Below are 27815 nucleotides of genomic sequence, written 5' to 3' on the forward strand. Positions count from 1 at the left end.
TGATAAAATAGATCACATTTTATTTCTTCAGGTCTTTAGTTATAAAGGAATCAGAACAAGGAAAAATATTCCTAAATATAAATCATAATAGCATGGATGGTTTCTCTGGCTCCTAGGAAACAAGCGAACTGTGAAGAGCTCAAGGGACCCTCTAATCTTGGGTGATCTCAAGTGGTCTTTCCCTCAAAAGTATTTAAACTTGTGTGTTCAGATTAAGAGATATTGTTGTCAAAAGCTGGGAGAATGGGGCCTTTTTTAGAGGCTAAGGTAGCTCAAAGCTTTGGAGGAAAGAAAGCATTGAAAAGGATTATTCAAAGTCCCATGAGATGCATTGATGTTACTGTGCTTGGATAGGGCCAACAGCTTTCAGACTGTTACCACAGAAAGGAATGTCAACCCTGAGCAGCAAAACAAGACCAATTAACAACCCATTTACTGGGCAAATGAACATCCATCATGTTACCCTTAGGACAGCAATCTTGGAGATGCAGAAGGAGGCAGTGTGTCGAGGCCTCAGGAAGAGGACCAGCCTTCTCCACGATGGCAGCTGATTTTTCCCTCCTTGGCATTCTGCCGAGGTGAGAACTCCTAGGGCAGTGCAAGGATAGGGCCGAATCGGTCCAGGACGCCACGGGACTATGTCATTCAGTTCTAAATGGTTCCGTGAGCCCCTGTAAAGAAATACAAGTAACTCCCATTCAGCAAAGGTGTCGGCCCTGTGGGCTTGCTTTGAATGAGTGAAAGGGCTGCTGAGGTGGCACATCTTTTACTTATGTGTGGCTCTGATTCTGGGCAGATTATTCTGGCCTTATTAGCCCCGACTGTATTTCACTTTACTCCTTATTGTTCTATCATCTCCTTGACAACCTCATCAACTGCCTGAGCTCCTTCTCTTCTCCCTCGCTAAGCCTGCAGCCATCATCAACTCTGGCACTGTTCTTGGATAGAATGTGCCAACCTAGTCTCCTATGGTGCCAATCATCACCCCTGAAACCTTCAGGACCAAAACCCTCCCACTTGGCCACCACTCCCCCATGTGTGCTGTCTCCCCTTCAGGAATGTAAGTTCCTTGAGGGCACAGCCTGTCTTTGCTTTTGCATCCTTAGTAAGTGCTTAATAAATGCTTTTTCCTTCACTTATTCATCCACTTTGGGAGCCCTCACCATGACGGCCGTAGGAACCAAGTCATTCCCCATATCATTTTTTCTCTTCTCCTAAGAGCCTAAAGGTGAAAGCAAGAGTCTGTCTCGGCTCATTTCTCCTGTGAGGTTTGGAAGGGATAGATTTACCTGGTCGTAGTCTTCTACATATTTGTATTTTTTCTCTCGGTAGTAAAACCTCTTTTTCATCAAATACAGGACTATAATATCACACAGGACTGTGGCCTGAATTGACGACAAAGAAATAACAGAAGGTCAGAGTGACTTTGACCCTCTCATTTAATGCTGCTTGGATTATTCACTCCCCTCCCTCCATGTTAATAATGGCTAGCAAATAGTACTCTAAGGTGTGGAGCATGGGGTCGATTATCCCAGTGGATCATACAATCTTGGGAAGTAGGTGCTATTGTTATCAGTCCTGTTTGTTGTTGTTGTTCAGTCATGCCCATCTCTCCGTGACCCCATTTGGGGTTTCCTTGGCAAAGCTACTCTAGTGGTTTGCCATTTTCTTCTGCAATTATTTCCATTCTGCAGATGAGGAAACAGGTTGCGAGAAGGGAGATGATTTGCTCTGGGTTACACAGCTAGGTCGTGCAGTGGATAGAATGACAGACCTGGAGGCAAGAAGATCTGAGTTCAAATCTAACTTCAGACACTGACTAGCTATGTGATCCTGGGCAAGTCACTTCACCCTGTTTGCCTCAGTTTCCTCATCTGTCAAGTAAGTTGCAGAAGGAAATGGCAAACCATTCCAGTATCTCTGCCAAGAAAACCCCAAATGGGGTTGTGAAGAGTTGGGCATAACTGAAATGACCCAACAACAATAACAACAACACAGTTGAGAGTGTGCAAGGCAGGAGTTACACTTAGATCTTCCAGACTCCAAGCCCAGATCCCCACCCATCTACAATGGAGCCCCCCGGATGCTTATGGTTCCTAAAATCTCACATTAAAAGAACAGATCAGAGAATTAGTTATGGGATCCAATAGACAAAGAGGGTCTCACGAGGCCACCACGTCCTGCCCACAATGTCCTTAACAAATGATCGTCCACCCTCTGCTTGGGGACCTGCTGGGATCATTCTGCTTTGGGACGGTTCCCAACCTGATGACCGCACCTCTGGGAAGTAGACCAGGTGTTAACTCTGCCCAGCTTGGCCGCAGGGAAGGAGGAGAAGTAAACGTGGGGGAAGAGTGAGTGAAGAGCCATGGGGTCAGTCCCTTATGTCCAAAGGGGCTCAGTGATTACACTGTGATTTACCTCTCTGGCATACCCATGTCCCCGCCTCCAACTGTGGTTAGAATAGAAGAAAGACAGGCTTCTTACCACTCCAAGCAGCGCCAATCCAGAGCCAATGTTTATCATGGTAGGGATGATGTTGAATTTCCCAGCCTGACAAATGAGAAACATTTGAGATCAGCCAAGAGGGGAAGAGGAAAGGGCAGGATGAGTGTCTCTTCCAGCCTCTCAGAAGGTTTAGTTGGCCGGTGCTTGGCTTAAGACCAGCTGAGACAGGAGAGAGATGGGGACGCTACCTTTCCAAAGATGATGACGTCAAAACGGATGCCGTAGGCCTTGATGAGCGTCCGGACCTCGGTGCCATTTGCATCCTTATAGTATTTGGCAAACCTGGGGAGGAAACACGCATCTTTCAGCACAGCCCCATAGATACTAGAAGAATTGACCCCTGAGCTCTTCACTAACTCTGGGGCTCCTCAACGCGCTCATGCCGATTAGCAGGTTAATAGCAGCAGCGAGCGCCATTTAATCGGCTTGAAAAAGACATAGCATCATGCAGCAAAGAGCCAGTGCCTTGCATGTACGAGGCGAATGAGAGGGACTGGATGAACGTATCAGAGTTGAGTCCATTCTCTGGTGGTTAAGAGCATTTTCCTTCTTGTTCAGTCATTTCAGTTGTGTCCAACTCTCCGTGACCCCATTGGGGGTTTTCTTGGCAAAGATACTGGAGCGGTTTGCCACTTCCTTTTCCAGCTCATTTTACAGATGAGGAAACTGAGGCAAACAGGGTTAAGTGACTTGCCCGGGGTCACATGGCTAGTAAAAGTCTGAGGCCTGATTTGAACTCAGGAAGATGAGTCTTCCTGATTCTAGGCCCTGCGATCTATGTACTATGTCAACACCTAGCTGCCCATCTTCTTTCTTTTTTTTTTTTTTTTGGCTAGGCAATGGGGTTAAGTGACTTGCCTAAGGTCACACAGCTACAAAGTGTTATGTGTCTGAGGCCAGATTTGAACTCAGGTCCTCCTGAATCCAGGGCCGGTGCTCTATCCACTGTGCCACCTAACTGCCCCCCCCATCTTCTTTCTAAATCTGCCTAACAGACCATGACAAACCCGTCCTCACAAGGGTGGAAGGGGCAATACTTGGGCATCATAAAGTTCCTTCCTCTGTTCTCATCATGGTCTATACCAATTCAAACCAATTCAATTTATTAAGTACCTACTGTGTGCATGGCCCTGTTTCAACTCTGGCTATGCTATTTATTTCCCATTGAATGTTATTTCTATATTAAGACCATCTGACCACTTAAAAATTAAAAACATTTTTTAAAAGGATGTATCAACTAGATAGTTTTGTGGAATCTTGAGTGAGCAGCCGAAAGCTACCACACTCCTCTGTGCTTGTACAGAATGACCTTTTCAAGAAGCCAACACCACAAGGGGGCAGCCAAGTGGTGCAGTGCACAGAGCAACAGCCCTGAAGTCAGGAGGACCTGAGTTCAAATCCAGCCTCAGATACTTACTAGCTGTGTGACCCTGGGCAAGTCACTTAACCCCAACTGCCTTAAAAAAAAAAAAAGAAGCCAACACCACTTCATGGCCTTCATTTTCTAGAAAGAAAAAGGGGAAGGGGCAAAGCCATTCACCGAGGGCTAATGGATCCACCAGAAGCATCAGGTGACCCAACTATGAAACGTCCTACCTGCCTCCACTTAGCTCGTGGAGCTCTGAGGCCATCGCTGCCTTCACTGTGCTCCAGTGCTCAGCTTGGTGCCTGCACTCAGGAAGCATTTCCTGCACAGCCACAGACTGAGCTGGTGGGCAACTGCTCAGTGATTCTGAAAATCGGGAGCAAGTATGGACAGTCCACACGAAGCCAGCCCCTCTGCTGGGACACGTGCATGGCTTTTCTCCCTCTACGGACATAGTATCACCTCTGCATTCCAAAGACAGAACTGGTTGGTGGGCATCATTGTAAAAGAGAATTTTTTTCCATTGGATGCTTCTCCGGGGGCCCTGGTGTCCAAGCTGATGATTCACCACAAGGGGGAGGCCGCACAGCACAGAATGCTGCTCCGAACGCCTGGAGACATTTTCTTTCTTTCTTTCTTTCTTTCTTTCTTAAATTAATTTATTTTGGTTTATCAACAGTCATGTCCATAAGCTTTTGAGTTTTAAATTTTTCTCCCCCTCCCTCCCCTCCTTCCTCCCCAAGACGGCGCGCAATCTGATATAGGCTATATACATAAATTCCTATTAAACATATTTTCACATTAGTGGTGTTGTAAGGAAGAATTAGAACCAATAGGAGGAACCACCAGAAAGAGGAAACAAAATGAAACAGAAGAAACAAAATAGCAAATAGTATGCTTCGATCTGCATTCACACTCCAGGAGACATTTTCTAGCAGGGCCTCTGATACAGTTTGCATGCGAAAAGGGGAGCTGGCTGGCGGAGCTTGCAGAAAAACCAAACCAACAAAAACTTACATGGCCCCACATTGTGCTGTTTCAGAAAGGGAGGGGAAAACAAAAATACCTAGCTCTATTATTGCTTTACCAAAAATGTTAGCATTAGTGAGATAACTAGTAGGACCCCCTTACTGTTAGCTGTTAGCCCCTGCGACCATCTAGCCATGGATTCTTAACCTGGGGTCTACTGATTAGTTTTTATAAAATGCTGATAACTGCATTTCCTAATTGTTTTTCCTCAATAATTCTGTGTCATATACGTGCATTTAAAATCATGATTCTGAGCAAGAGTCCATAGGCTTCCCCCAACTGTCTGCCCAAGGGGTCCAGGACCCAGAAAAGGGGATGAACCTTCAGTCCATCTCCTGCATTCTACTGAGGCAGAAATGAGGCTCCCAAAGATGGAGTGACTTGTCCTTACGGCACAGCTGAGATTCGAACCTCTTGTCTTCTGACTGCCTCTCAGCCTACTAATCTCCTACAAACGCCTGCACCAAACCCAGCCTCAATTTAGCTATAACAGCTTTTGGTTTCAAGAGGTTGGACCTGCACGATGCTGTGTCTGGCCCGGTTCTCCAAGGGCACAGACATTCGAAATGGATAGTATTTCTTAATCCCGGCTGATCAGTAATGTTTGTCCTCTCCCCAAACCCCACCCCCCCAAACATCCAAGCAATAAGTAATGTGTCCTACGAACCCTCCCACCTGAAGTTATAGCCAGGGGAGACAGTGTGGTCAGAGTCCTGGTTGTCAAGGCGGCGAAAGGAATACTTTGGTACGCAGTGAGAGGCGGATCGGTCCAGGTTGCAGTCCCAGTTGATCTGAATGCCCATGATGCCTCCCTGCATGTTCCAAAGCAAGAAAGCATTAGAGGTCAGAGTAAAGCTCAGAAAGGGGCTAATATATTGAAGCCGCCTGATCACTTAAAAAAAAAATCAATCCTTTTTTTTTTTTTTTTTTTAAAGGCAGCAGCGACTAAAGAGGCATATGGAACTTTCGGTCAGCAGTAGCTGACTAGCTAGTGAGTGGCTATCACCAAGAAGGTCTTCACCGTGGAGTCATGCTGGAAGTTCCCTTCCAGGGAAGAGCTGGGGCAGAACAAAAAGCCTCCACTTACCTCCACGGCCACGTGCTGGAAGCTGTGTCCTGCACTTTCCACTATTTGGCCAAGACGGAATATGGGGCAGAACGGGTTTGTCTTGGCATCATAGATGCATGACTTGAGGTAGGTGGCATTGGTGTTGGGAAGGATATTCCTCCTGAAGCAAAGAGGGGGCAAAAGGGAGATTGGAGGTAAGGAAGGGGGAGGGAGAAATGGTTCATGGACAGCATTCCTGCAAGACACTAGGCAAGCTACATGCTCTTCCTAATGATGGCCTTCAAGAATTCATGACCTCATCTCTCTCCGTCTGTGCCAGTGGGCGACTCGCCTGTCTTAGGAGGCGGTTCTAAGAGACGCTTTGCCTCCCCGCCCCCCAAATCATCCCTGGTGGCAAACCCCATGGTGACGAGCCTCCTCTGAATTTAGAGGCCCAGCCTGGCCAACTATGGGCAAGGTCTACCTTGGACCTTTCCAGTTTGAGAGGACCAGCCAGGACACCTACATGACTGATCCAAGCTCTTAGGCATCGGATGATCTTAGTGACGCCCCAACACTTACTTGGTGAAATTAAACTTGGGATACCAGATGTGGTTCTTAATCAAGAGGGTGAAGTTCTCTGCGGCCCTCAGAAAGGCGGGTCTGAAATCACACACACACACACACACACAAACGTCAACAGGATCAATCACAGCTTCAAGTCTGTTGGTCTTTCCTTTCCTTCCCTCAAATAGGAAAAGACCCACTGCCTCCAACTGCACAGAGTAGGACCCTAAAAATTGGGGAGAAGTGGGGTTTTCAATCCAATGTAGAGGTTTCCTAGCTTATGAGCATGGGACAGCTAGGTGGTGCAGTGGATAGAGCACTGGGCTTGGAATCAGAAGACTCATCTTCATGAGCTGAAATCCAGCCTTGGACACTTACTAGCTGTGTGACCCTGGGCAAGTCATTTCACCCTGCTTGCCTCAGTTTCCTCATCTGTATAATGAGCTGGAGAAGGAAATGGCAAACCACTCCAGTATCTTTGCCAAGAAAACCCCAAACGGGGTCAGGAAGAGTCGGGCATAATGGAAATGACTAAACACCAAGCGTATGAGCTCTAGGGCAGGGCACAGTCCATTATAGCAGCTTCTGGGGAGAGAGGGAACAAACAAGCCTGAGTACTGGCTGATGTGGGGCCATTCATTGTACATTTGTGCCAATACATATAGTTGACCCTTGGGGCTTCATAGTGTGCATACATCCCCAGACAGCTTAGTGGTTGTGGTCACAGATCTGGTTTTACAAGTTAAACCAAAGTTAAGTCTGCCTGAACACTGATACCCTTTTCTGATGGGCACCCAGTAGGCATGACTCTCCTGGCACTGTCTGTTGCCATCAAAGAGTGCCCCATCACTTCTTGGTTGCTTTCCGTTTACCAAGGCTGAAGCTATCCTGAGAGGGCCCTGTTTTTTCCTTTTTTTTTTTTTTTTTAAATTTTAGAATTTTTGTTTTCAGTTCAAAATCCTCTCCCTCCCTTTACTTTACCCCCTCCCTCACCTTCTGCGAAGGCAAGAAATATGATACCAATTATACTTATGAAGTCATGCAAAACATTTCCACATTGTCCATGCTGAGAGAAAAAAGGAAGAAAAATAAAGAAGGTGAAAAACAATATGCTTCAATCTGCACTCAGAGCTCATCAGTTCTCTCTCTGGCAATGAATAGCATTTTCCATCATGAGTCCTTTGGAATTGTCTTGGATCATTGTATTGATCAGGCTAGCTAATCTAACACAGTTTACTATTGTTATAATATTGTTGTCATCATGTACAATGTTCTCCTGGTTCTGCTCACTTCACTTTGCATCAGTTCACATAAATCTTTTCAGGTTTTTCTGAAACCATGCCCTTTGTCATTTCTCACAGCACAATAGTATTCTATCACAATCATATATCACAACTTGTCCAGCCATTGATGGGCATGCCCTCAATTTCCAATAGGCCTTGTGTCTTTGATGCACTTCTGTAAGGGCAGTCCAGTCTATGGGCTCTGCTTGACAATGCCTGGCCCCAATCTAAGCGATATGAAGTGAGACCAGTCACTTATTTAGCACCTACTGTATGCAAAGTGCTGGGGTAGGAGCTTGGAGAGACACAAAATCAGATGAGATGGAGTTCTTGCCCCAGTGCTTAGCACAGTGTTGGGCATATAGCAGGTGCTTAACTAATGCTTGTTGACTTGGTAGTCTTGGGAGTAAAGGCTGGGACATTTATGAGAGATGTTGTTAAGACAGAAATGACAAGATATGATAATGGATTTGATGTGCGTGAGCCTGAGTGGCTGGAAGGCTGGTGGTGCCCTCAACCATTAGAGGGAGGCTGGGAAGAGAGGGGATGTTGGTGGGGGAGGGGTGGAGAGCTAGTAAGTCCAGTTCAAGCACAATTAAAAAGGCTATCAGAGGATTAGGGAGTAGATCCTGAATGGGGACATTCAAAAAGGAAAAGAAGAAGAGATAAAGGAAGAAAAGATCAATGGAATAATGAAAGTATAAAACAAATTGATGGAGTGGGTTGGTGGGTAGGGCAAACTGATGATTGGTAGGGGCTGAAGAGCAGGTACCTTTGACTATGAAACTGGAGAGACTAAGAAAAGGAAATGAGGGGCAGCCAGGTGGCACAGTGGATAGAGCACTGGCCCTGGATTCAGGAGGACCTGAGTTCAAATCTGGCCTCAGACACATAACACTTGCTAGCTGTGTGACCCTGGGCAAGTCACTTAATCCGATTGCCTAGACAAAATAAAAGGAAATGAATGGGGTTATCAAATTATTAAGAAGTGACAAGAGGCATAAACATTCAGAAAGGAGATAAAAATAAACAAAAAAAAAATGCTGAAAATCTCAACCATTCAATCAATAAACATTTATTAGGCACCTACTATGTGCCAGGCATTGTGCTAAGGGTTGGAGATACAAAAAGAAACAAAAGACAGTCCCTGCCCTCAAGGAGCTTACAGTCTAATGGGGGAGATAACACAGACAAATAAATATAAAACAAACTATATACAGGATAGATAGGAAATAATTAAAAGACACAAGGCACTGGAATTAAGGGGGGGGGGTGTTGGCAAAGGTTTCACATAGAAGGTGGCATTTTAGTAGGGAATGAAAGGAAGCCAGGGAGGTCAGTGCTCAGAGCAGAATGGGGAGAGCATTCCAGGCATGGGAGATGGCCAGATAGAATGGCCAGAGCTGAGAGATGGAGTGTCTTTTTTTGTAAAACAGCCAGGAAGCCAGTGTCACTGGATCAAAGAGTACTCTTTAGGAAGGAAGGTGGAAGAAGACTGGAAAGGTAGGTTAAGAAGGGTGTCCAAAGTCAAACACAGCATTTTATATTTCATCCTGGAGACAACAGGGAGCCACTGGAGTTTATTGGGGAGGGAGGGGTGATGTCGTCAGGCCTGCACTTTCAGAAAACCACTATAAAGCAGAGAGTGGACCAGAGCGGAGAGTTGAGGCAGGCAGAGGTCAATCCAGGTGCTAAATACCGAAGGTCTGCACCAGGGTCGGGGTGGCAGTGTCAGAGGAGAGAAGGGGGTGTGTTTGAGAGATGTTGCAAAGGAGCCATCGACGGGCCCTGGCAACAGCATGGACATGAGGAGGTAATGGACAGTGATGAGTCCCGGATGAGTCCTAGGTTGGGAGCCTAGGGGACAGGAGGATGGTGCTGCCCCTTACCAATACAGAACAGGAAAACTGTGCAGTGACTTGCTTCCAGATGTGTGCCTCCAGATTTCAACACCACAGACCAGTGACTGTTCTCTAACTGGAGGCTGATCTCTGTCCTAGAGGAGAAGGGGAAGGGACTCACTGAGCAGACTGGCTCTTCACGTTCCAGGCTGTGAGAGAGAAAGAAGCATTCTCATGGGAAACAGAAGGGAGGCTTCAATGGGGAAAAATGGGATCCGAGGTGGAAGAGAGGAGACATCCCCCTTCCCCACCTTCATCAGGATGTGGACGAGTAGAAAAATATAACCCAGAGAAGAAAGGGAAGGGAAAGGAAAGGAGGAAAACCAGAGCTTAAAGACAGGCTTGGGGCTCTGGAAGGAAGGAGGACAGCAGCTGGTGGCTGTAGGAGCTAGCGGGTGAGAGAGCCGCCAGAGGAAGGGGAGAAGGGCTGGGGTTGCTGATTCTCTGCTCCCTTTGCTGATCTGATTGAGAACTGCAGTGGTCTGCTGTCTTCCTGGGCACGCAACCAAGCCTAACGAGAGCCTCCTAAGACCCAAAAGGATGCCACCCACGGAATACAGCCACTCATTTCTGGTGATTCCCATGGATACTAACGACACTGCCAGAGGGAAGCTGGAAAGCATTGCGAAAGATTAGGAAGTCTAGGGCAAGAAAGGGAAGATCCCCCCCGGGCACGGGTGGTGTTCTCCCTCACTGTTGCCCCTTGGAAGCAAAGGGGTGTAGAAGAGAAAAAATAATTTGGGAAGTAATCTGGATTCCTGGACCACAGTTTAAAACACAGGGGTGACGATTCCTAGCTCAAAAAAGAGTACATCTGTCATAAGCATCTAAGAATGGATTTGCAAATTGCATCACATGGGGGAGGGAGAAGAATTCCCCTGTGTATCCCCATGAATAGATACCACAGATAAGAGTTACAATGAAGGAAAAAGAACAGCTCAAAGAGCCAGAAGTTGCCAGTAGATTTATTAAGCACCTACTGTATACTAGGCATTGTGCTAAGCATTAAGGATACAAAGAAAGGCAAAAGACAGTCCCTGCCCTCAAGGAGCTCACAGTCTAATGGGAGAGACACATTGTACAAACAGCTACAGACAGGATAAACTGGAGATAATTAACAGAGGGAAGGAGGTCTGGGGAAAGCTTCATGTAGAAGCATGTGTGTGCATGGGGAGAGGTTATCTGAGACCTGAAGAAATCCAGGGAATCCAGGAGGTAGGGATGAGGAGGGAGAGCATTCCAGGCATGGGAGACAGCCAGGGAAAAAGCTTGGAGTCAGGAGATGGAGAGTCATATCACTGGATCGAAAGGTACGTTGCAGAGGCAGGGAATGGTGTAAGGTTCATGGAAAAGCTATGTAGGATCCCAAAATGCCATAGGGAAAATTGGTCCTGGAGGGATGGGAGAATGCTCAAAAATGCAATTCAGAAGACCCAAAGGAAAGCAATTTCAGTGAAGAGAAAAAATGGGATGTCTTGAGAGAATGATGTAGGTACATGGGGGACTCACCAACCAACTCTTGAAAGGCACACACAGAAGATTTAAAAAAAAAATTTTTTTTTTTTTGGTTTGTCCTTCATTCTCAAGGAGGACCATGACATCAGGAAGGTGATGCCATGACTTGCAAGTGAATTGGTTTTAAGTGAGGGAGGGCTGGGCAAGGTCACTGGCCTCACTTTCTCTTCCCTAGTCATTTGGGTCCAGTGGCCTGATATAGATCAGGACGACTAGAGATGGCCAGCTCACAGGATGGAAGTAAGGCCTGGTCACAGGATGACAGTAAGAGCCTGTAAAAACAATGTCAGGCTACACATACGTGACCTATGTGAAATCGCTCGCTTTCTCAATGATGGGGGAGGGTGGGAGGGAGAGAATTTGGAACTCAAAATCTGAAAAAGGAATATTAAAGCTGTTTTTACATGTAATTGGGAAAAATAAAATAAAATAAAAAAAGGGAGAGTTAAAAAAAAAAACAAACAAAAACCGAAAAACAAAAATCAGCGTCAGGAATGCTAAAATCCTGAATGAGCTGAGGTGGGGGAGGGAAGCTCAGGACAACAAGAGAGTTTTAAAAAGACTCCACTGGGAGAAAAAGGAGGATCCAAGAAGGTCTAGGACCATGGTTTGGCCTGTGTGGGGCAGTAACGGAAGAGGAACGTCTACTTTGCTTCTGCTTTCTCTGCTGGAGAGAAAGACCTCTGCACAGGAAGTAACAGGACAGGACTGAGTCAGAGAGAGCTAGTCCCCATGACGGACGATGAGAGAGTAAGAACGCACCGACCTCCCACGATGAATTCAAGGGACTGAAGGTGGATGAACCGTATCCTCGGATGCTGGGAGAACTGGCCCATGGGATTGCTGAGTCACTGTCAGGGATGCTCGAATGGTCATGGCAAGGGGGAGGGGCAAAATGTCCCAGTTTTCCAAAAGGGGGAAAGAGTAGAGTCCGTCAACTAGAGGTCAGTGAATTTGACTTTTATTCATAAGGCAATTCTAGAACAGATCGTTAAAGAGCTTATTGAATGTGGAGAAGGAAAAGTGGCGGTTACTAAGGGCGAGTATGGCATCATCAAAGACAGAATGTGTTAGACTAATCTCACTTCCTTTTTCAAAAGGATTACCAAACTAGCTGGTAAGAAGAATGCTGTGTATAGGGCTTGTCTTGATTTTGGCAAAATTTTTGGTAAAAGTACTTACCTCACACTCTTCAGATGAAGATATTTGTATTTATTAGCTCGATTTAGAGCTGGTTAAAAGTTGCAGTCAAACAATAATTGTTAATGGTTCAATATGAATGTTCTAGGAAGTCTCTAAGGGAGTGCCCCAGAGATCTGTCTTTGTCCCTGTGCTGCTTAATATTTTTATCCGTGATTTGGATAAAGGCAAAGATAGTTTGCTCATCAATTTTGCAGGTGACAAGAGGGGAGACAGCGCCAACACCATGGATGATAGAGTTGGGGTCCGAAAAGATCTTGATGGGTTAAGAGTTGAATCTCATGCAATTTGGAACTATGCCCAAAGGGCTATAAAACTGCATACCCTTTGACCAGCATTACCACTTTTAGGTCTGTATCCCAAAGAGATCATAAAAATGGGGAAAGGACCCACACATACAAAAATATTTATAGCACCTCTTTTTATGGTGGCCAGGAATTGGAAACTGAGGGGATGCCCATCAATTGGGAAATGGCTGAACAAGTTGTGGTATATAAATATAATGGTATATAAATATAATGGAATACTATTATGCTATAAGAAATGATGATCAGGCAGACTTCAGAAAAACATGGAAAGACTTACATGAACTGATGCAGAGTGAAATGAGCAGAACCAGGAGAACATTATACAGAGTAACAGTAACATTGTGTGATGACTAAACTTTGATAGACTTAGCTCTTCTCAGCAATGCAAGGATCTAAGACAATTCCAAAAGACTCACGATGCTATCCACATCCAGAGAAAGAACTACGGAGTCTGAATGCAGATTGAAGCAGACTATTTGCTCTTTTTTTTGTTTCTTCTTTCTTGTGGTTTTTCCCTTTGGTTCTAATTCTTCTTTACAACATGACTAATGTGGAAGTATATTTAATATGGATGTATATGTATAGCCTATATCAGATTGTGTGCCATCTTGGGGAGGGGGGAGGAGAAAGAGGGGGAGAAAATTTAGAACTCAAAATCTTACAGAAGTGAATGCTGAAAACCAAAAAATAAATTTATATATATGTGTGTGTGTATATATATAAAATAAAATTATGAAATTCCAAACAAAGAAACAACAAAAAAAGAATTGAATCTCATAAGATAAAATTCAGTAGGGATAAATAAAAAGACAGGTGCCTGGGTATAAAAAATGAGTGAGACACGGTTGGACAGCAATTGTTCTGAAAAAAGATCTAAGAGTTTTAGTGGATTAAAGACTAAGAGGGCAGCAAGCCTATCACCTATCCTGTTCTGAACACAGTACTTTTATTAAATGCCCCCAAGAGCTCATTATGGGCAGCTACATGGTACAGTGGATAGAGCGCCAGGCCTGGAGTCAGGAAGACCTGAGTTCAAACCCAGCCTCAGACACTTATTAGCTGTGTGAACCTAGGCAAGTCACTTCACCCTGTATGCCTCAGTTTCCTCATCCGTAAAATGAGCTGGAGAAGGAAATAGCAAACCACTCCAGTATCTCTGCCGAGAAAACCCCAAAAGGGATCACAAAGAGTCAGACACAACTGAGAACAACTGAACAATAACAAAGAGCTCATTAGCTTTTTTTTTTTTTTGAGCTACCATATAACTCTTTTGACTCTTACTGGGCTTACTGTTCACTAAAAACTCCAACCATTTACCTTGGGAATTATTTTTTTTGTCCAGCCACAACTCCTCCCTCCTGAATGGTTATTTGTTTTCTTGTTTTTTGCATTTGAATGGATAATTTTATACTTCCCTTTCATCTGTAAAATGAGCAGATGGGACCAAAGATCTAAAGCTTCTCCCAGCTCAAAACCCTCTAGGATCTCTCATCTGACATTTTTTGTTCCCTATCCCTAACTGCTGCCTTAGCAACCTTTAGGAAACATTTAGGACACACCCAGCAAGGTAAATATTTGTTGAATGGGACTAAATGCCTCCCTTACAGGTTAGGGTTTAGGATCTCTGGCCCTTCCCTGGCCCGAGGTCTAGGCCAATCTGTCATGACTCACCGGGGCACGTAAGTGTCATTCTCCACTGGACACCAAGCAAGCACCTCACACGTCTTCACGTGAGCGTTATAGTGTACACATTTTCCAGTTGTCACTCCTGCAGCAGGACAAGGAGGAACAAGGAAACAAATCCCTTCCCCCAGTATCCCCCCATTCTGCACTAGCAGATCCGAGGGCACCTTAATCAACTTGAATCTTCCCTTGTTTACAAATCAAGCAACTTTAACCTGTAAAGATGTGGGCATTGTCACAAAGTTCAACTGCATAAGAGCATAAGATCAATGGCCTCACAAGAGACTTACTTATTTCTCAGGGCAAATAAATACCTTCTGGGGTATGGAAAAATTGCAGAGGATCAGAGATCTGGGCTATGAAGTGCTAGTCTTGGTATTAGACAGTCCTAGGGAATCCTGAAGAGTTCTATTCCCTTGAGTTTTTTCTATCAGAGAAGGGTGGGGTCATCCCTTCTCTGACAGAAAAAACTCAAGGCCACTCTTCCCACTACAGAAGGTTAAATGGAGAGGGGCTTGATTTTCCAAGTGTTAGTGACTGCTGTTCCAATCAAACACTTGGCTATTATCTGAGCCAACAAAGAAAACATGGACTTCGAACCTGCTGGCATTCTCTAGCCAGGAATCATACATTAAGACCATCAAATAGATTCTATGAAGTGTACCATGGGAGATAAGCTCATACCACTGAGGTGGACATCAATGGAGCCAAAAGTACAGTTATCGTCTGATGTACACACAGTTTTAGCACCTGGAAGCTGGAGAAGACAAAAGTGAGCAAAAATAAGCCCCTATGTGGGTTTATTTTCAAAACCACAGCCAGTACCCACAACCTAGCACCCACAGTGCTCAAAAGAATGAGGAAGAAGGAAGACGATTGGCATCAGCAGTCTATTCAACGAGAATGCTTACCTACCTCAGCACAGGTGCTCTGTCTCTGATTCAAGGTAGCAATTATGTTGGTCATGACAAACAGCGTGTTCTCCTGCTATAGAATGGGAAGAGGAAAGACACGGACGTTGGTATACACCTATGGGCCACACATATAGACAGAAAAGCCAACCACCCATCCATTTAAGTACTATAGGCTACTCTTGAGCACCATATTGGAAAGCAACCAGGAAAAGTAAAGTCTTAGTAGTCTCTACAAGAAAGGTTGACCATTCAAAGTGGTTTCACAAAGGCACTTCTACTTTAGGAGGAGAAGTAAGGTGTTGTTTCTTTGTATAAGCCTTTACCCCTGGCACTCAGGTGCCTAGGCTCAGTGCCGATCAATCATCATGACCAGCATGGTAGAATGTAGAGAAATTTCTTCACAACCTATACGTTTCTTTGGACATTCTGCCTCAAACTTTGTCTCACTTTTTGGGTACATTTCATAGAACCTATTTAATATTCTTAGTACAAGATTCCTGGTTATAGAGTGACAGTGGGACCAAAGTCTGTGTTTTCTTTGTCAGATCGGATATTAGCCAAGCATTGGATCTTCTACCACAAGGCCTGAAAGCCTCTTCTTTTATCTTCTCATCCTTTCCTTCATCTCTTCATCCTATGAAATAGGGGTTTGAAATCCATTCTTCTCATTCACTTAAGCTACCAAGTATTTGCTAAATATCTGTATGTCTAGCATTGAGTTTTGCTTATCTCCCCCAGCCATCTGGCTGCCCCTTCGGTCTTTACGCTTTTTAAAAAAGCTTCTATTTAGTATTTTATTTTTCCACAGTTGCATGTAAAAACAATTTTTAACATTTGTTTTTAAAACTTTGGGTTCCAAATTCTCTCCCTTCCTCCCTCCCCACTCCACCCCTATTGAGAAGGCAAGCAATTCAATATAGGTTATACATATATAGTCATGCAAAACATATCCATAATAGTCATGTTGTGAAAGAAAACATAGGCAAAAAAAAACTCAAGAAAAATAAAAAAGTAAAATAAAAGTATGTTTCAATCTGTATTCAGACACCAACAGTTCTTTTTCTGGAGATGGATAGCATTTTTCATCCTAAGTCCTTCAGAGTTGTCTTACATCGTATTGCTGAGAACAGCTAAGTCATTACCAATTGGTCATCTGACAATATTGCTGTTGCTTTGTACATAGTACATTTCACTTTGCATCAGCCCATGCAAGTCTTTCCTGGTTGTTCTGAGAGCATCCTGCTTATCATTTCTTATAGTACAGTATTATTCCATCATAATCACATGCTACGACTCATCCAGGTATTCCCCAATTGATGGGCTTCCCCTCAACTTCTAATTCTTTACCCCCAGAAAAGAGCTGCTATAAAAATTTTTGTACATATAGATCCTTTTTCTTTTCTTATCTCTTTTGGGATACATACATAGTAGTGGTATTGCTGGGTCAAAGGGTTTTATAGCTATTTGGGCATAGTTCCAAATTGTTCCAGAGAACAGCTGAATCAATTCACAGGTCTCATTTTTGCCACCTCCCCTCCAACATTTGTCATTTACCTTTTCTGTCCTATTAGCCAATCTAATAGGTCTGAGGTAGTACTTCAGAATCGTTTTAATTAGCATTTCTCCAATCAGTAGTGAGTTAGAGTATTTTTCATATGGCTACAAATAGCTTTGATTACTTCATCTGAAAACTGATCATATCTTTTGATCATTTATCAGCTGGGGAGTGGCTGTTATCTTCATAAATTTGACTCAGTTCTCTATATGTTTGAGAAATGAGGCTTTTATCAGAGAAACTTGATTCAAAATTTTTTTTCACAGTTACTATTGCTAACTGTATTTCCCTCCATCCTATCTATAGCCCCCATTTATTCTATTCTCTCTCCTTTCACCCTGCCCCTCCTCAAAAGCATTTTGCTTCTGACTATCCCCTCCCCAATCTGTCCTTTCTTCTATCACACACACACCCTCTTCTCTTATCCCCTTCCCCTCCTACTTTCTTGCAGGGTAAGATAAATTTCTATACCCAATTGAGTGTGTATGTTACACTGTCTCTAAAAAAAGAAGAAAGGACCTTAATAAAAATAAATTTAATCAGAAGGAAATGATTAACAAGGTTAATTTTCATTATTTATTAACCATTTATATAACCACCATTTCAAGCTTTTCTGGAGTCAGGGACAGACACCATTGGTAGCTGTTCTCCTAGGGAGCTTCCACAGGGCAGGAGGTCATCCAGACCCCTCAATGTGAGGATGGCTCTGAAATTTGCCAAGCCTTAGCAATTTGGACAGGAGAAAATCCATCATGCCAGGGATTAGGGGAGGAACCAAATAGCTTCATTCAATCCTCTGACTGAATTTCATCTGGGGAGGTATTACTCAAATGACTGGGATCCCAGATCCCAACCCTTCTCACTTTTAAGAGTTTCTGTGGCCAAAAACATTAATCATCTGGTGTCTAACTAGGTGATAAGACTGCCAAGCCAGCAGACTAGTCCTCAGATAAAAGACATCTGATCAGGAGGGCCAGTAGCTTCCTGTTCCTAAGAAAGCGGATAGATTACGAATAAGCTTGAAGATGGGCAGATTTGCAAGACTCCAAGTTCTTTACTTTTGCATATTTTTCTTTGGGTAATTTTAAGTCTCCCATGAGATCTAAGCTATGTGTTGTCAACTTATTAACTTAAGAATTCCAGAATCTCAGAGTTCGAAGGGACAAAGTCTCTCATACAATCCTTGTGGAAGATATAGGAACAGGGGTTAAATGACTGTATAGTTAGGTAGATTCAAAAAAGCTGGACCCAAAGAGGAGTTAATTAAGGGGTGGTTGTTACCTTGGATGGATAGCTCTAGTAGAGAAACATGTGCTTGGCCTACGTAATTAATATTTTTTCAATGACCTGGAAGAGGACATGCATGGAATGTCTATCACACTGGCAGATGTCATAAGGCTGGGAGGGATGGCTAACACTTTGGTTGATCCAAAAAGTGTAAAAGGCACGTGCACTCTTTGGCCTGAAGAAATAATGACTCACAAGGGAAGGGTCATGGTTGTCAGATATTTGAAGGGCTGTCTTGTAGAAGAAGTTTTTGATGTGTTCTGCTCAGCTGGGGAGGATAAAACTAGGAATAATGGGTAGAAATTGCAGAGCTGGAAATTTTGACTTAATATGAGGAAAAAATTCTCAATAATTAAAGCTGCCCAGATTTAACTGGGTAACATTGATTGGTACTGACTTTCCCCTTACTAGAAGTCTTCAACAGGGGGCTGGATTTGATTTTGAGCACAAGCTGGACCAGATGTCCCCGAGATCCCTTCTAACTTAAGACTGTGTACCCTCAGAAAAGGCAGAACATGTCCTTCTTAGGATACAGGGTCAGAGTAGGATGCAGTACTCTCACTTCCCTGTTCTTTTTTCCCCTCTGAACTTAACATCAAATATAATGAGTATTTCCATACACAAGTATAAGGGGAAATAATTTTGCGTGAAACTATGGATCTCTATTGGGTACTTGCTTTTCTTTTAAATACATGATAAGCTTAACATGTAACTTCCTTTTTTTTTCTTTGTAAGAATACCCCATCTTTTTCTTTTTTTAAAATTAATTTATTTATTTTTAGTTTTCAACATTCACTTCCACAAGATTTTGAGTTCCAAATTTTCTCCCCATCTCGTCCCTCCCCCCACCCCAAGATGACATGCATTCTGAATACCCCTTTCCCTAATCTGCCCTCCCTTCTATCTCTCCTCTCCTTCTCTTATCCCCTCCCCCTTCAATTTTCCTGTAGGGCAGGATAGATTTCTATATCCCATTTCCTGTATATCTTATTTCCCAGTTGCATGTGAAAACATTTTTTTTAAACATTTGTTTTTTAAAACTTTGGGTTCCAAATTTTCTCCCTTCCTCCCTCCCCACCCACCCTCATTCAGAAGGCAAGTAACTCGACACAGGTTATGCATGTGTAGTCATGCAAAACACTTCCATAGTAGTCTCAACATGTAACTTCCAAAGCTGTCCTATTTGTTGGTGTTTCTTTCTGGCCTTCTATCTGTTTTCTTATGTGTATTTTTTTTTAAAAGATGTTTTAATGTCTTTTTTCTTTTACTTTTTGCTATTCTGTCCCTATCTTCTCTCTTCCTCTCATCTACTCCCATTAGGAAAAAAAGGAAAACAAAGCCTTTGTAACAAATACACAGAGTCAAGCAAAACAAATTTCTACACTGGCCATGTCTGAAAACGTCTCTCTTATTCTGTATCTTGGGTCTACCAGCTCAGGAGGTGGGTGGCACCATCAGTCCTAGGGAATCGTGATTGGTCATCGCATAGATCAGAATTCCTGAGTCTTTCAAATTTGTTTTCTATAATGTTTTTGGCATTGTACACATTGTTTTCCTGGCTTTCTTCCTCCACTCTTCATCCCTCCATGTGTCCCATCTTTCTCAGTCAGTTTCCTTCTCATCTCTAATTATTATCAAAGTTATTAGTCTAAAAATGTAATTCCTTGCTGATACCTAATATTATATTATATTGGGGCAGCTAGGTGGCACAATAGATAGAGCACTGGCCCTTGAATCAGGAAGATATGAATTCAAATCTAGCTTCAGATACTTACTAGCTGTGTGACCCCGGGCAAGTTACTTAACCTTGTTTACCTCAGTTCCTCATCTGTCAAACCAGCTAGAGGAGGAAATGGCAAACCGCTCCAGTATCTTTGCCAAGAAAACCCCCAATGGGGTCATGAAGAGCCAGACATGACTGAAATGTCTGGACAACAACAGTATTATACCAATTGAGGCGTAGAAGATTAGCTCTCTGTTGCTTCCACATAAACTCAAAGCACAAGAGTTTTCATGTTTCCTGGTGCCCGCCATCTTGATTTCTCATAATATGTCAGGTTTTAAGTGTTGTAGTTGTTACTGTTTAGCCCTTAAAGCTTTGTAGCTGAAGAATTGACAGTGAGGATTACCCTACCATCCAAGCAGACCTCCTGGCACAGACCCTAAATGACTATTCAGACATGCTGAGTAGGGGACAGATGGCCTGCTTTGGATCAGGAAGTCCTGTCTTCGACCCATATTCATTTGAACTCTCTGATTGCCGCAGGTTCTAAGTTACTGATTTAGGACAGAGGAAGGAGATCACCACATCAGGAATTCCCCGCCCACTAATAAAACCACATGCCCAGACCAAGAAAAAAACCTTTTGTCGACTAGGAACTTAGAACGGCCATGGTGTAATAACTATTAAATCACAGCTGCAGAGCAACATGTGAGGACCCAAAATGAGACATGAGTATGTGAAAGGGACAAAGTGTGAAACTTACCTGAGGTGGGATCACGTAATCTGCTACATCCCAGACCTGGAGCCCCAGTCCAGACGTATTGGTCAAGGCCACGCCTTTCACCTTTGTGGTAACAGAGCTGACAACTGAGTCTGTCTCTTGGTAGCCTTTTTCCCACACAAACACCCACCTGTAAAATAGAAAGTTGATGATATAGCAGCTTTTAACTGGGTCTTTGTACAATGGGGCTGGTGCTTTCTACACATTGTCACGTTGTTTAGATTTAGGGTTGGAAGGGACCATGGAGATCATTTGTCCAAATTCCCTCATTTTACAGATGAGAAAACAAAATGAGAAGGGAAGTGACATAATTAGAAGAGCTGTATTTTAATTCCAGGTCTTCTGACCAAAAATCCAGGTTTTTTCCTAGATAGATGAAGAAAGCATTTATATCCGTCAGGCCCCAGGGATATGAATGGGAGCAATGAAAACAGTTCTTGCCCTCAAGAAGCTTACATTCTAGTGGGGAGGGGGAGATGACATATAAAGGGGAGCTGGAAGGGGGGAAGCATTCTAGGGGATATGGGATGAAGATAGCTGGGAAGTGACTAGACAGGCCTAGTGCATGATAAAGTAAAAGCTCCCCTATCAGACTCTGGTGGCCCAGTGCAAGGTTATGGGAGGGAAAGAGGAAAGATGACTGTTTGTTCAGTCATTTCAGTCATGTTTAATTCTCTGTGACTCCATTTGGGGTTTTCTTGGCTGAGATACTGGATTGGTTTGTCATTTCCTTTTCCAGCTCATTTTATAGATGGGGAAATGGAGGCAAGCAGGGTTTAAGTGACTTGCCCAGGGTCATACAGCTAGTAATTGTCTGAGGCCAGATTTGAACTCAGGAAGATGAATCTTCCTGACTCTAGGTACTCAAGGCACCATGGAGCCGCCTAGCTGCCCCATGTTGGCTGCAGTACAGGTAATAAGGTGAGGAGTTGGCTCATTGCCTCTAGGTCACTTCTAATAGCCAGGTGCCAGAGGCCTTCCATTCCGCGGTCATTTAATGGTTATTTGGTTGAATGCCAATAATGCCTACTATGCTAGATCTGCAGAAATTACAAAAATGTATATGCTAATCCCTGGCCTCAAGGCATTTACATTCTAGCAGATTCTGGATTCCATATCTCCCTTTCACATGAAAACGCTTGTTTTCCTGGTCTGCTGGAGTAGTAGAAGAGGTAGAAGAAACTGAAACAGTTGAAGAATGCTCCTCTCCTCTGAGGCTGCCATCCCCCAGGCATAGACCCTCATCCCCTCACACCTGGACTTCAGCAGTAGCAGCTGGTGGGTCTGCGGGCCTCAGGTCTCTCCCCACACCAGTCCATCCTCCATTCAGCTGCTAAGTGATTTTCCTAAAGCACAGCCCCAAGCATGTCATTCCAGGCTCTCTATCATCCCTAGGATCAAATATAAACCCTCTGTTTGGCTTTTAAGGCCCTTTATAACCCATCCCAGGAGCAGCAGGTGGCACAATGGATACAATACTGAGCTTGGAGTCAGGAAGACCCGAGTTTAAATCTGATCCCAGATACTTAGCTCAAGTCACTAAAAAACCCCCTCAGATTCCTTAGCTGTAAAATGGGGATAACAATAGCATCTACCTCAAAGTATTGTTGGGAGGATCAAATGAGAAAATACTTGTAAAACGTGCTTAGCACAGTACTGGTACACAGTAGGCACCATATAAATGCTTATTGTTTTTCTTTTACTCCCCCTACCAATGTTTTTGGTCCTCTTAACCTTAGCCACCTCCCCCCCCCCATCTATATCTTATTTGTACATAGTTGCTTGCAGGTTGTCTCACAAAACTGTGAACTCCCTGAGAACAAGGACTTGCCTTTTGCCTTTCTTAGCATACAGTAGGCACTTAATAAATGCTTACTAATTGATTTTAGAAATATTAAGTATTTTAAAATTATACTAGTCTTGAAAGCTTTCAACTCATCGCAAAGAGAAACTCTTATCAATCATGTCTAACTACTAATTCTGAAATAAGAGCTGCTGTTCAATCTCTGATCAGCTCAGGAAGTAATGTGGATGGTTCCAGAACAAGGGCAAAGGGTGAGGCCCTGGATCTATCCACCTCAGCAGGAGCTCCGATACCTGAGGGGGGAGGAGGGAGAGCATGCCCCACAAGTGGGAAGTTATAAAGTTGGGTGATGAAGTATCTTGTGTGAGGAATAGCCAGGGCAGTGTCACAGGTTCACAGAGCACTGAGAGGGGAGTAGGTAAGGAGACTGGAAAGGTAGGAAAGGGTCTGCTTATGAAGAGCTTTAAAAGCCACAAGAATTTATATTTGATCTTGGAAGTAATAGGGAGCCACTGGAATTTAATGGCGGGGAGGAGGTGACATGGTAGGACTTTGGTACCCGAGTGGAGGATCCATCGGAATGGAAAATTACATGAGAGCAGGAAACCAACCAGAATGCTATCACAGTTACTTCAGGTCACTTGTGACTATCTGGGGGATGGTGAAAGAGGGAGAACCCTTTAAGGACAGCGGTCTTAGAGAAACTGAGTAGCTTTAGGAAAAACGATTCTTCAGGATTAAGTGACTATAGTTCTAAATTGCTGAAGCAAAATGTTACCTTTTCCCTTACCCTGAATTCTATACCTTGTGTTTTATCATACTGTGAAATTTCCTTATTCAGGAATCCTGTAAATGTAAATTATGAGGAAGAGATGTATGAAGGCATGGCAGACTGTGTCAGTTTGGGCAGTTCTCTCTCCAGCAGAATAATGCTTGCATTTAGAAGAATTGTAAGTTAATAAACATTGTTTCTGGCAGGCTTGTGCCTAAACTGCAGAGTATGACATTGATATATATTTTTTCTACTTTGACAACCACAAGGAAAGCTAAGCTATCCTTTTCAAACCCTGACTATGGGGGAGGATAACAAAAGCACTGATAATAGATGACAAACATCAGTATTTTAAGTAATAGGAGAATTACAAATCAATAACTTTGACAAGAGAACTTTCTGGTCCTAATGCTATAAATACCAAGAGAAATTTATATGTTGTTTCTCTTTCTGGGTTACTTCTATCAGGTAAACCTCAGGATGACTTTCAGTTTCGAATAGCTATGTTCACTTGGTTAGGGCAAGAATATTAATTTCTGACTATCACCAATTAACAGTCAAAATGCAACTGGGAGCATGTGACCTCAAATCAATCATACCTGGGCCATACCATACGATGGGCTACTGAAAACGACAGGATTTGGGTCAGGGAAATGCATTTTGGAGATCCTTTGTTCACTGACCTCAAAATGGATATTGTCTGAATTCAAGATATAAAGGGAACTGTCTGGAGTATATTCTAAGAAGAACCATTCTCCTATAAACAATCAAAGGGTATGAATAGACAGTTTTCAAAGAAAGCGATACGTTATCAATAGCAATGTGAAAAAATGTTCCAAGTCACTGATAAGAAAAACGAAAATTTTTAAAACTCTGAAGTTGCACCTCCTGCCCATCAGATTGGCGATGACTCAAAAAAGAACATAACAACTGTTGGCGATGCTAGGGGGAGGCAGGCACACTTAATACACTGTTGATGGAGTCATTTTGGAAATGTGTACATACATCACTAAAATCTATGCCACCGTTAGGCCACTATCTCAAAGAGATTAAAGGCAGAGGGAAAGGAACCCACATGCACACAAATGTTCATAAATAGCACTTTTTTGTTGGTATAGGAAAGAAGATGAAACAGTGGGTGCCCATCATTTGGGGAATAATTGAATAATTTATGTCATGTCAATTAATCAGCAAGCATTTATTAACTGCCTACTATGGTCCTGGCACTGGAGATACAAATGTAAAAAATGAAACAATCTCTACTTGCAAGGAGTTTATAATCTAAAAGGCAAGAAAGGTACCTATGTAAGTACATGATTCCTAAATATGTGAACATGATGGAATATTTTTGCAATTATATTCTGGAATATAATCAGAATATTACTTAATAGGATATAATAAGAAATGGAAAAAAAGGAGACAGATTTAGAGATACCTGGGAAGACTTGTATGAACTGACACAGAATGAATTGAGTAGAACTAGAGGGGCAATTTATAGTGATCACAATAAGGTAAACATCTGTACAAGGCTTAAGAACTCTGATCAATGCACAGACCAGCCATGACTTCAGAAGATGGATGATAAAGCCTGCTTCCCATCTCTTGTTGGAAAGGTGATAGGCTAAGAGTGCAGAATGAGATCTCCGTTTTTGACTGTGACCAATAAGTGATGTTGATTACACTTGTTACAAAGGAAGGCTTTTATTTTTAGCTCAGGAGAATTATTGGGGGTGGAGATTGACAGTTATGTAAGAAAGTAAAAGAACAGTGATGGAAATATTAAAATTATAGAATATAAGAAAGTAGAAGGAATTTCATAAAGGGACACAGTGTTGGTAATAAGTTCAATTTAACATATACTTAAGAATAATTTGTAGGTAATAGTCATGATTCCATATACAATCATCTTTTTCTGTTTGCTTGTTCTGTATGTGGAAATGTTTCTGTTTGTCAGGCTTATAATAAAAAAAAGAAGGGGGCAGCTGGGCGGCGAAGTAGATAGAGCTCTGGCCTTGGAGTCAGGAGGACCTGAGTTCAAATCCAGCCTCAGACACTTGAAACTTACTAGCTGTGTGACCCTGGGCAAGTCACTTAACCCTGACTGCCTCACCAAAAAAAGAAAAAAAAAAATAGCCCTAAAGAGCTGGTTTTTTTCCGAGAGAATTGTCGAGCATAGGCATGGGCTTTGCCAGAGCCAAAGAATCATTAAGGAGAATAAATCCAGAAATGTAATGGAAGAACAGAGATTTCCCACCTTGGCCTCCCTGACTTGAGAAACCAGAGTAGATAGAAATGATCAAACCAAGTTGAGAATTTTATCTTTGATCCAAAGGAGCTTATAGCTCTTCTAAGAAGGACAGAAACAGGTCTTTAGCTCCTGCTCACACAGGACTTTTGAAAAGCCAGACGAGAGAAACTGTCAAAGGACGAGTTCATTAAGTCCCACCTACATGGGGGGGGCCTTCCTTTACTTTCCTCTACTCTGTTTCGGAGAACAGCTGGGCCCTCAGCTCAGACATATGTTAAACCACCAAAAGATGGGAGACACCACTAACATTCCCAAGCAAATCAGGCAAAGTTCCTCCCGAAGCACAGTCTATATCATTGCTCATATCCAATCACGGGTCAAGTCCTCTATACCTTTAGAACATTTCTCTTAATCACTCCCTTCTCTCCTCGGACACCCCCTTGTACATCACCTCACGCTGGAAGCGCTGCAACAGCTGCTGGTGGGTCTGCCTGCCTCTCCCCACCCCACTCCATCTTCCACTCAGCCCTCAAAATGGTCCCTTCCCAAGGTGCAGGTCTGAACACGTCATCCCATTCAATAAATTCCAAAGGCTCCCTGGCAGCTTCAGGCCCAATATAAAACCCTCTGTTTGGCCTGGAAAGCCTTACCTGGCTGGCCTCGTCCTACCTCTCCAGTCTTACTTCCCTTCACCTACTCTTCAGTCCAGTAACAAGCAATCGTCAACAAACACCAATCAAACCAGTACCTCCTGTATGCCTGGCACCGTGCTAAGAGCTGCTGTTCCCTGACCAAGACACTCCATCTCCGAGCTCCGGGCATTTTCGCTGGCTGTCCCTCAGGCCTGGAAAGCTCTCCCTCCTCATCTCTGCCCCAGGCTTCCCTGCTTGAAGTCCCAAGCTAAAATCCCACCTTGCACAGAAAGCCCTCCTAACCCCTCTTTATCCCAGTGTCTTCCCTCTGTTCTTTCCCACTTATCCTGTATAGAGCTTGTTTGTACACTGATGTTTGAAGGTCGTCTCCCACAGATCTGGGGGAGCAGGGAGCCTGAGACCGTGGGGGGAGGGAAGGAGGAAGGCAAAACTAAACGTCCAGAATGACCTCGAGGGCTGGTCAGTGTCCGGTAGCAAGATAAGACTGGAGCTGATCTATACGTGTCACGTCCAGCTAGAGCAGGGCTGAGACTGAGGGGTGGTGGTGGGGGGGGGCCCTGGAGATCTGGAGGGGCTGGCGGTGTGGGCAGGGCCGAGCCTTGGGCAGGGAGGCTTTGGGGTTGGGGCGCTGCGCTGCATAACCCCAGGTCGGGGGGACCTCGGCCCCTCCCCGCTCCCAAGTTATTGCACAACGCTGGCCCCTCCCCCTCTCCTGCTCCAGCGGAACCTCCCGCCCCCAATCATCCCACCCCAGGACTCTCGCTTCCTCCGGGGCCTCCCCACTCGTGACTGCCTCAGGCGAGGAGAGGTCGCCCAGGGAAGAGGAAGAGCGCCCAAGGGAGGAAGCCCCCGCAGGGGGCGTGGCCAGGACTCTCCACATTAACCCCTTCCCCTCCTCTCGGTCCCCGCGTGCCCGCGGGGCTCGCGCTCCTGGCAGGTCCAGGGGCGCGCAGCTAGGGGGCGCCCCCGGGCTAGGTCCCGGCCGGCGGTAGCATTGGGGAGAAGCCTCCTGACGGTCCCACCTGGTCCCCGGGCGCGCGCGCGCGCGGGGGGGGGGGGGGGGCGCACAGCGGGCGGTCCCCGCCTCGGCCGGGCGCGCGCTTACCCAATGACGTAGGCGAGGATGAGCAGCTGCACGGCGCGGTTCATGAGCCCCACTTTGCGGCTGCGTATGAGCACGATGCGCGGCGTGTCGTACTCGAAGAAGCAGCTCGACAGCGCTGCCGCGCAGCCCGCCATGGCCTCAGCTCGGACCGAGCTCCGCGTCTTCGGCCTCCTGCGGCGGCAGCCGAACCCAGCGGAGCGGGGCGGGGCGGGGCGGGGCGGGAGAAAGGCCGCAGCGGCTCCGCCCCGCCCCCGCCCCCCGCCCCGCCCGGAACCGGAGCCGGAACCGGAGCCGGAACCGGAGCCGGAACCGGAGCCGGAGCCGCCTGCGTGGACGCGGAGCCGGATTGGGCGGGGTGCGAGCCCCTGAGGAAGCCCCCTCTCCGGGGAGCCTCAGGCCGCAGGGTTAGGGACAGGGGGCGAACTTAGGCGTGTCCTGGGTCATTGGAAGGGGAGGGGGGGGCGTTAGGACTCCCGGCGTGGACTCTCCCTCCCCCAGTGCCCAGCGGCAACTCGCTAGTAACTGACACCTTGGAGAACTCCCGGGGCTCCTGAAAATGACCAGC

The 27815-nt window shown here is 44.7% G+C and overlaps 1 protein-coding gene across 4 annotated transcripts; it reads right to left on the reverse strand.

Moving 5' to 3' along the window:
• On the reverse strand, nucleotides 1-27419 carry P2RX4 (purinergic receptor P2X 4). Of its 4 annotated transcripts, none has more exons than XM_027853509.1 (12): nucleotides 27251-27417; nucleotides 20651-20798; nucleotides 15324-15392; nucleotides 15093-15165; nucleotides 14397-14493; nucleotides 6534-6614; nucleotides 5991-6132; nucleotides 5579-5715; nucleotides 2697-2790; nucleotides 2488-2553; nucleotides 1290-1385; nucleotides 1-671 (listed from the first exon to the last, which is right to left on the reverse strand). In XM_027853509.1, the coding sequence occupies exons 1-12, from the start codon at nucleotides 27382-27384 to the stop codon at nucleotides 642-644; spliced, it is 1167 nt and encodes a 388-aa protein (XP_027709310.1). In that variant the 5' UTR covers nucleotides 27385-27417; the 3' UTR covers nucleotides 1-641. The 4 variants fall into 4 exon arrangements, with proteins under 4 accessions (XP_027709310.1, XP_027709309.1, XP_027709308.1 ...); XM_027853508.1 differs by having other exon boundaries at nucleotides 15324-15395; nucleotides 27251-27416; XM_027853507.1 differs by lacking the exon at nucleotides 1-671 and having other exon boundaries at nucleotides 1200-1385; nucleotides 15324-15395; nucleotides 27251-27418.
• Between the last annotated feature and the right edge of the window lie 396 nt (nucleotides 27420-27815).

The sequence above is a fragment of the Vombatus ursinus genome, unplaced genomic scaffold (assembly GCF_900497805.2).
Source record: "Vombatus ursinus unplaced genomic scaffold, bare-nosed wombat genome assembly UNPS02009994.1, whole genome shotgun sequence".
Classification (NCBI taxonomy): Eukaryota; Metazoa; Chordata; class Mammalia; order Diprotodontia; family Vombatidae; genus Vombatus; species Vombatus ursinus.